Source organism: Eumetopias jubatus, unplaced genomic scaffold (assembly GCF_037043125.1).
Source record: "Eumetopias jubatus isolate StellerSeaLion01/CBP00866 unplaced genomic scaffold, mEumJub1_p1.0 scaffold_3, whole genome shotgun sequence".
NCBI lineage: Eukaryota > Metazoa > Chordata > Mammalia > Carnivora > Otariidae > Eumetopias > Eumetopias jubatus.
This window is the reverse complement of record NW_028274809.1, coordinates 56,857,847-56,867,486: the sequence shown is the minus strand read 5'-3', so window position 1 is coordinate 56,867,486 and position 9,640 is coordinate 56,857,847. Positions and strand designations below refer to the sequence as shown.

The window sequence follows — 9,640 nt, the reverse complement described above, 5'->3', positions numbered from 1 at the left end:
CCCCGAAGAATGGCCCAGCCCTGAGGCCACTCAGGGCCCAAATTCAGGGCCAACCTAGGAGTCCCCAGGTCTACTCGGGCCCAGGGTCACTGTTCTTCCTGGTGACAGAAGAGCGCAGATGCAAGCCACTTCTTGATTACAAATGCTAATTTCTTGCTAAAGCGACCCTATTAATTTTTCTCTGGAAAGAGCTGTGCCAGGGAGAAGGATGTCTTGGTACAAATATGGATATTCATCTCCTTTATAGTGCAATATTGATTTATTATTAATGGTAACTGCTCCAGCTGATCTAAAGATGATCGAAAACGGCAGCGATGCAGCTACATTAAATACTCCTAAGCAAAATACTGGCTGGCCTTGAAAGCCACTGCCTTTTCATTCCACTTGCTCCATCCTAGCCTTAAGAGTCTTAGCCAAACTTTCCAACCTCCCAGGTCCAGATCATTCTCCTGTATTATTTCTGTTTTGCTCCATTTTTATTACAAAATTCCTCTGAAATATTGGAGTCTCTGGCCTCAAGGAACTGGTCTGAAGGCAGATATTTGAGAAAGAATAAAAGGGAATTTTGTGATAATAGATTCAAAATTATAGCCGATACACAGATTTTCTGTGAATGAAGAACTATTTGAAGCCAAATCTAACGTGGGGATGACTTAGAGCCCGGAGCCCCTGGGAGTTGAAACAGAAAGGCCCCCAAATTCGGAAGGCAAATCCTGCTCGTGCTGGCTCACCGCAGACCTACCCGCTCCACAAGGAATTGCTGGTTTTTAGCCTGAATGTTTGCTTCATGTATAAATAAAGATTATGAAAGGGCATTTGATGGGCATAAAATTCCCAATTAGATTGAACAGTCTTGCCTCACGAGTGGGGTAGGGAGAACTGGACAGCCGAGTTCCAGCAAAGGGTGAGATGCAAAGGCACAACAGTCCCGGAGCACCAGGCTGGCGTCAGGGCGCCTGCCGAGAGCGTGTGCAGTGGGCACTTTGTACAGCCCTGGGCACCCTTAACTGTGGCCAGGATCATGATCTCCACCTTCTGATAAAACAATTTTTGGGGTGCTGGTCCGTGGCTGTTAGCTTTGAACAGGACCGGTAGCAGACTAGAGTCAAAAGTTGGATTTTTTTTTTTTCCTGCCTTCCTCACCCTCTCCCCCTCCATCCTCAAGCTTAAAAACAGCCATCCCTACGGAAAGGTAATGTTTAAACCCCGGGCTTCGCCGGCCGGCATCCCGTAGCCAGAGCAGTTAGATGCGCCAGGCTTTTAACCTGACAATGATGTTGTATTTGAACAGCTGCGTAAAGGTTTAAAAGGTCTGTCTCATTGCCACCGCGGAGTTTTTTAAAAGGGGTTATTGTTTGGGCGAGGGCACTTCGAGGGGACAGGCAAAGTGGTCCCAAGGCCGAAAATAATGTTCAGAGCCTGTTTCCACCAGGCCAGGGGAGATTTCCTTTCGCGGAGGGGGGACAGAGGGTTTGCTGGAAAAGGTTTTTGGGAAGCAGTGAGCAGGCTCCTAGTCGCCCCCCCCCCGCGCCCCCAGAATGCGGAGGCGCTTTAATGAGTATCGGGCTCCAAAGAAATGTTCAGCTGAGGCGGAAACCCAATTTGCCCACAAGTTCAGTCTCTGGGCCTGAAATCCAAGGCCAGCCCATGACAGCGCGAGTGTGGGGAGAAGAAAACCCAGCCGCCTTTCCGGACAGAGGACTGGTTCACGATCAGGGTTTCCGGGGCCCTTTTCCTCTCTCCGATGCGGGGAAGGGGGTCTGGGAAGCCCGAGGACGGCTCCTGTGCCCTGGCCCGGCCCCTCGACCGGGGCAAGCCTTTGGAAATCAAGGTTAAAGCTCCCCGCTGCTGCCCGGAGGCCGGGGCTTCCTAAGGGCGGCTCACCCGCCTGCAACCAGAGAACAAGAAAGGAAGTTGTTGGAGAAGTTTCTCATAAAACTCTTGAGTTTCCATGGTGGTGATGGTGGTTATTCTTTAATGAGCTCGACCACAACCCCAGACCAAATCCTCTTTATAGAACTTTCCGTCACCAAAGGAAACAGAGGACTAAGGTTCTCCCACCTCCTTTTTTTTCTCCCTCTCCTTACCCCAGCAAAACGGTGTCAAACAATTTTAGGAATGGTCCAAAACTATAAAACTCAACTTCTGACAAGAGTAGAGCTTTTAATATTTGACGATTTGTGTTAAAACAAAAAATTGACCTTCTTGGTTAGTAGTGAAGGGGAAAAATCAATAGTATAATTTTCAATAATTCATAAAGCGAATGCCATTATGCTAAATCTTAACTATTAATCTTATCCTTTACAAAGTCTCGATTGATTTGTTAATAAAATATCTTCCCGTGTGTGGCAACAGCGGGTATAACTCTTTAAAAACCTTCAGAAGCAAGAAAATTACCAAGTAGCCCAAGAATGTAGATGAGAATTATATTGATCGTCCTGATTCTTCTTAATATATATTAATAAATTCCACAACCTTTTGTACCTTGCACTTGTCAGAAACCAATGCTTTTACAAAATCCATAAAAGGAAAACATATTTTTCTTTGCAGAAGAACCAAATGACACCTTTGCCTCTCTCTCTCTCTCTCTCTCCTACTCGGCCCAGTCAGTTTTCTAAAACTTCTGGAGTCTGAGGGCGAGAGCTTTCCCCTTTCCTTGAAAAAATTCTTTTCTTTCTCTCTTCCTTCCTTCCTCTTCGCTCACTATTATCAGGGTGTGTAGGGAGGGAAACCTCGGTTTAGTTCTCCCGCTGGGAGTTGGAGGGACGCTTTCGAGGATAGCCAACTGCTGGCGAGGGATTGTCTCCGGGCTGAAAGCTCCCAGCGGCCCGGCCGCAGAGGTCGGGGTGTGGTTCCTCCGAGAGAGCCGAAGGCTCGGGTAGCCCACCCGGGGCGCGGACGGACCGGGATCCCGCATCTCCCTCGGGCTGGAGGAGGGAATGGATGGCGCCAGGGCCGGCCAGTCCTCGGGGCTCAGGGCCGGCCGGCTGCTTGGCCTCAGCCCTCGCGGCCCTTCTCGCCTCCGCTGCCCACGATACCTTGGCCGCGTCTTTGCGTGAGACATCTTTACTGCGGACCCCTGGGGTGGGATGTCTCGGAGCCCGGGGAATCCGACTCACCTTCCCAGACTGCCCGGGAGAAAATGACCCAGCCGGGCCCCCACCCCCCCGCCCGTGCCCCGGCTCTTCGGGCGCGTTCGGCCTGGGGGTGTGCGGGGAATGCTTCTGTGTGCTGGCGCCACGGCACCCTGGCTTCCCTCCCCGCGCCGTGTTCTCCCGGACGCCCCTCTGGCCGAGACTTTCCTTCCGCCAGCGGGGCCCAGAGGCCGGAGCGGGGAACGCGAGTGGGGCCGGCCGGCTGAGCGAGCCCCGGGGAGGCTGGCGGGCGACGGAGAGGGCTGGACCGGTTGTCTCCCGCGCGCACTATCGCGGGCGCGTAGTAGATGTCGCTGTTGTCCGTGCTTACGCGGCGGGCCGGCCGGGCTCTGCAGCACGTGACCTGCGAGGAGGCTGCGGCTCAAGGCCATTTTCAAATCTCATTGGCTTGGTTGTCATGTGGTCGGCAGAGGCATCCACAATTACACGGGGAATGTTTTCCTAGAGATGTCAGCCTACAAAGGACACAATCTCTCTTCTTCAAATTCCTCCCCAAAATGTCCTTTCCCAACAGCTCTCCTGCTGCTAATACTTTTTTAGTAGATTCCTTGATCAGTGCCTGCAGGAGTGACAGTTTTTATTCGAGCAGCGCCAGCATGTACATGCCACCACCTAGCGCAGACATGGGGACCTATGGAATGCAAACCTGTGGACTGCTCCCGTCTCTGGCCAAAAGAGAAGTGAACCACCAAAATATGGGTATGAATGTGCATCCTTATATACCTCAAGTAGACAGTTGGACAGACCCGAACAGATCTTGTCGAATAGAGCAACCTGTTACACAGCAAGTCCCCACTTGCTCCTTCACCACCAACATTAAGGAAGAATCCAATTGCTGCATGTATTCTGATAAGCGCAACAAACTCATTTCTGCTGAGGTCCCTTCGTACCAGAGGCTGGTCCCTGAGTCCTGTCCCGTTGAGAACCCCGAGGTTCCTGTCCCTGGATATTTTAGACTGAGTCAGACCTACGCCACCGGGAAAACCCAAGAGTACAATAACAGCCCCGAAGGCAGCTCCACAGTCATGCTCCAGCTCAACCCTCGCGGCGCGGCCAAGCCGCAGCTCTCGGCCGCCCAGCTGCAGATGGAAAAGAAGATGAACGAGCCCGTGAGCGGCCAAGAGCCCACCAAAGTCTCCCAGGTGGAGAGCCCCGAGGCCAAGGGCGGCCTTCCGGAAGAAAGGAGCTGCCTGGCTGAGGTCTCCGTGTCCAGTCCCGAAGTACAGGAGAAGGAAAGCAAAGGTCGGTATGAGCAAGTTGCCACCCCCGCGGGGCGTGCAGCCCGGGAATCCGGCAGAGAGGGAGCGCCTGGGTGCCCAGCGTCGAGCCCGGGCAGCTGAGGCGGAGCCCGACTGGCAGGTGCGGCTCCTCCTGGCTTTTAGAGGGGTAGTCTCGGTCTCGAGATGGTCCCCGCTTCTCCCCGGCTGCCCTGGCCCTCCTGGCTAGTCCTGGCCCCACGCTCATGGCGCCTGGGCAGAGGATGGGCTTGCTGGGTTTATTTTTCCTGAGCTAGACTTGAAATGCAACAAAAGAGGGCAAATGAGACCTGCGGCTCGTAAACACGGCCCCAGAACCTCCTTTCTCCTGCTCAGATTTGCAGTCCCAGCTTTGCCTTTCACCCAATGATGATTTTAAGGCGGTCCAAGGCACCGTGTTCGTGTTCAAGTGTATGCACCCCGCATCCTGCGAGCTTGGGGGTGGCAATGGGAACGAAATGACTGGGCTGGTTGGTGCTTGGGCTGGGGAACAGGGCTCCCAGCCTCTGCGGGGTTAGGTAACCTTGGCTTTGTCTGGGGAAAGTGCCGCAAGCTTTGCAATCCATTTGCAAAGAGGGCAAAGGCTGAAGGGGGGAGAATGGAATCTGCAGGGCCCACCCGGCAGGGCCAGCCTTGGGGCTGGGCTGGGGCAAAGGGCCAGGGGTTCTGGCTTTTTGAGAAGGAACCCTGCCCCGAAGCCTCTCCCCCAGTGTCCAGAGGTGGGCCACAGTAAGGAGCCACATTTCTTGGGGGGGGGGGGATGCTTTTGTGTGGGGACAAGAAGGCATGAGAATGCAAGAAATTCTGGGGAGTACAACAATGCCCAGGCAGGTCTGTCGGAGAAGGTGTACTCGCTTCCTTGGTTATCTTTTGAAAGAGAAGGGCAACTAACCTGGTTGTGGGGCTCCCCGCCCGGGCAGGAAAACTGGGGAAGAAGTGGCAGACTTGTGGATGTGAGGCAGCAGTGGGGTTGGTAGTCTCGTTCAGGCTGTGGGTTGCTTCTTCCACTCCAGCCCAGTGATGAGCTGCCCACTTAGAATGTCGCTCGGGAGATCCTGAAAGTTTACTATTGTACTAATGTTTTGTGCAGGTCAGAAAGCTGAGAGAGAAAAAGAGACAGAAAGAGAGAGAACCCTGACACCGAGGGCAAGAGTACCCGCCCATCGTGTCATTTTGGGCATTTAAACTAATCTGGCATCAATTACAAATCCCTTCCAGGGCCTACCTCATATGAGTAATGTTTAATACCAGCATTTCCCAAAGCGGCCTGCCTGCCAGTGGGGTCATGGCCAAGGGTACCTTTGAAAAGACTGAGAGAAAAAAAAAAAATTATTGATTTTTTTTCTTCTTCTCCCTTTAATTTTGTTAGAGGAAATCAAGTCTGATACTCCAACCAGCAATTGGCTCACTGCAAAGAGTGGCAGAAAGAAGAGGTGCCCTTACACTAAGCACCAAACGCTGGAATTAGAAAAAGAGTTCTTGTTCAATATGTACCTCACCCGCGAGCGCCGCCTAGAGATCAGTAAGAGCGTTAACCTCACCGACAGGCAGGTCAAGATTTGGTTTCAAAACCGCCGAATGAAACTCAAGAAGATGAGCCGAGAGAACCGGATCCGAGAACTGACCGCCAACCTCACCTTCTCTTAGGTCCCAGGCCCGTCGGAGGCCAGGATCGGAGAGGGGGCACCGCGTTCCAGGGCCGAGTGCTTGAAGGACTGGGAAGGCGGAAACAAAACCTTCATTGCTCTTTGTTTTTTGTTTTGTTTTGTTTTGTTTCCTGCTAGAATGTGACTTTGGGGTCATTCTGTTCGTGCTGCAAGTGATCTGTAATCCCTATGAGTATATATATATTAAAAAAACTAGCACGTGTAATTTATTATTTTTTCATCGTAATGCAGGGTAACTATTACTGCGCATTTTCATTTGGGTCTTAACTTATTGGAACTGTACAGCATCCATCAGTTCATTCATCCATCCAGCAATGTGACTTTTTCATGTTTTTCCTAATGCAAAAGGTCTCTGTGTGTGGTTAGTCCATGATCTCATGGCGTTTTGAATACATCCAGTACTTAAAAGTACTTAAATTACATATATATTTAAAAAAAGATTAAGAAAACCCACAAGCTTTGGGGGGAGGGGGACTAAAAAAGCACATTACAATGTATCTTTTCGCAAATGAATTTAGCAATTGTCCTTGGTGAGATGGAATATTGACGACTTATGCCTTGTAGCCTTCCCTTGTGGTGCATCTGTGGTTTGGTAGAAGTACAACAGCAACCTGTCCTTTCTGTGCATGTTCTGGTCGCATGTATAATGCAATAAACTCTGGAAACGAGTTTGCTCCCTCTGCTTTTCTGAAATGGACACGTTACGGTGGAAATGAAAGCCTTTGGTGAGATTATCTTCCGGTTAAACTGCTTGTTTGGGGCAGTTGGGGGTGGTGATAGAGAGCAGGAGAAGGAAGGTGGGAGAAGCTGGAGGAGGCCTAGGGTGCTAAAATTTGGCAGTGGCAGAGGGAGTGATAATCCAGCCTGGGTGTGCTTGTTTTCCTAGCTGGGAAGAAGGGGAGTCTTCTCCCCCTCCCACCCCCCCAAGATAGTAACATAATTGAATTCTAGATGGGTATATGTTTCCCTCTAACCAGAGCCTGGTAAGACTGTGCCCACGCTGCTTTTTTCTTCACAGCTCCCCATTTGTGTGTTTTCCTGTCTTTGGTTTTGGTTGTGTTATTTTTTAATACTTTCAGTGGGGTCTTGGTGATTTCTGGCTGGCATGCCATCGTCAGGGGCTAGATTGAAACCAGTCTGGCCCACCTGGAAGCCACCGGGCCTCCATTACAGGAACAAGGATAGCCAGCAGCTAGCACTGCAACGGATCCAGTTCTGCCCCCTCCTTTCCCTCACCCCCCCCCATCCCAAGCACAAGACAAGCCAGGCCACAGCGAAGCCGAGGATGGGTGAGTTTTCCCATCCCACTTTGCCCTGGTTTCCTTGTGGAAGGATTTCAAGCTCATTAGCTTTTAGTGGCCCACATGAAATTTTCTTAAAATTTTCTGAAAAGATTTCCCCCCCAGGTAATGCTCCCTCTATTTAATTATAAAATGCTGGTTGGAGCCACTATATCTGGGAGGCAAGCAAATGAACAAAAGGTGACTGAAAGGGACTTTGCAAATGAACGTGACTTCCCATGAAGTCCAATGTTCCAGCTGCCGACATAGCTTGGAAAACTCCAGCCAGCCTTCACCGAGGGAGTCCAGGCTTATCTAGCCCTGCGTGGGAGAAAGGAGAAGAGGCCTTAGAGGGAAGAGCTGACAGAGAATTCGTTTTCTCAGGTTATGCTGTGGTTTCAAAAGGTCTCCACCAGCTTCAAGTAGCTTGACAAAACACATCCTTTCACTTTTTCTTTTTCTCCCCATGAAACTATCTATTCAGGGACTCTGAGCCTCACAGCTCTCATCCAGGGAGTCTTTGGGAAATTCAGTATTTATTCAGAGTTTTAAACTTCCTCCTGAAAAACCAAGAACCTTCCCCAGTTCCAAGACAGAACCCTTGAGGGGAGCCATTTCCTAGGGGTGGGACAGAGAAGGCTCGGAATCAATGCCAGGTTGGAAACACTGGAGTAGATTTGCCCAGACCTCCATTGGTTGGGCAGGAGAAGGAGGGCAATTTTAACTTATCCGTTTCCTCCCTGCGATGTGGGGAGCGCCATTAGTTGTTGACAGAGGGCCATGTCTCAGAGGAAAACCTGTGCTGCAGGCAAAGGCATCTCCTCTGGAACAAAATCAGAAAGCCACTGGCAAAGGCAATCAATCAGGCCATAAGTAGGCATTTACCCCCTTCCTTTCCGGGGCTCGAGGTGGGCTGGGATCCCTCCAAGGGTGCCCTGAGCAACTTGTCGAGTGAGGAATATATCCTCTGCCGCCTGCTCTCGGGCTGCTTTTGTCTCGGCTCCCAGCCGAGCTTCCGAGGCTTTGTACCATGGATTTGGGAGTGACAATGGGCATTTCCCTCAGATTCAAGGCTGCCCGGCCTTACTTCTGGGGGGCAAAAAAAAAAAAAAAAAGAAGAAGAAAAAGAAGAAGAAGAATTCGGAAGACAGTGGACCGACAACCACCACAAGAAGCGGCCCAGCCCCGGGGAGATGCGCTTCCCGCGGGGCTCTCTGAGGCAGGGTTGGGGCGGTGGGCGGCAGCGGGCCTGCGCTTGCATTTGGGTTCTGCCCTATGGCGTGTTCTCTTCCAGGGCCTTTCCAGCAGCCCCGGAGAAGACAAGGCATCCTGGCCGCCACTGTCCCCGCGGTGCCTACTCTACAGCCTGCCAGCACTTCCGAGGGCACACAGAAGCCCCAGCGGTGGCCGCCGCCGCACCCAGTCGGCGGGCCCGGCTGCCCCAGCTCCCCCCTCGGGCCGCCGCGTGTGCTCAGCCTCACGTCGGGGGTGTGTGTGGCTGGGCGGGCGTGTGTGAGTGTGGTAGGGGGAGGAGGCCCTCCGAGCTGCTCCATCCGTCCGTTTTATTAGGGACACATTAATCTATAATCAAATACACCTCATAAAATTTTTATTGAAAGGCATAATATCATTACAGAGGTCTTCCACCTGTTTTAAACAACACGACAAGCTGTGAGAGAGCGTGTGTGGGTATGTGTAGGGAGGGGTGGGTTTGGGTAGGGAGAGAGGCACAGGGAAAAAACTCCCCTCGGGCGCCAGGGGGCCGCGTCTGAAGGCCGGCCTACCTCGGGCCGCATCCCACCCTTCGTGCCCCAGGCTGCTCCGGGCTCTGGCCCGGCGCTCGGTGAGCCCGGGACACGCGGCCGGTAGCTCAGAGTCCAGGGGCTGGAGAGCCAGCCTAGGTCTGAACTGCAAGACCGAGGGCAGCAAGGGGAGACGAACAAATAGTCCCCAGCGCCTCCTCCGGCCACAGTCGGGCGCAGCGGTTCCAGCCACCGCCAGGCTGTCCGAGCCAGGCCGGACCGAGCTGGGTGCACGGACCGGGCTCATCGGCTCTAATTGCGGCGCTTATGTTGATGATGATTTTTTTTTTTTTTTTAAATCACAGCAGCCCCCAGTTTAGCGGACTGATTTACTCCCGGTATTGGTAAATATGATCACGTGGGCCGCGCGACCAATGGTGGAAGCTGCAGCCTGCGAACTAGTCGGCGGCTCGGGCGCCGGCGGGGAGCGGCGCCGCGGCGGGCAGTGTAACCTTGGGTGGGAGCGCACGGCGCCTCAAA

At 52.5% G+C, this 9,640-nt stretch overlaps 1 protein-coding gene across 1 annotated transcript; it reads left to right on the top strand.

The window, feature by feature from the left end:
• The first annotated feature begins 3,442 nt into the window (after nt 1–3,442).
• On the top strand, nt 3,443–6,058 carry HOXD10 (homeobox D10). Its single transcript, XM_028125457.2, has 2 exons — nt 3,443–4,397; nt 5,781–6,058. The coding sequence occupies exons 1-2, from the start codon at nt 3,443–3,445 to the stop codon at nt 6,056–6,058; spliced, it is 1,233 nt and encodes a 410-aa protein (XP_027981258.2).
• The last annotated feature ends 3,582 nt before the right edge of the window (nt 6,059–9,640 follow it).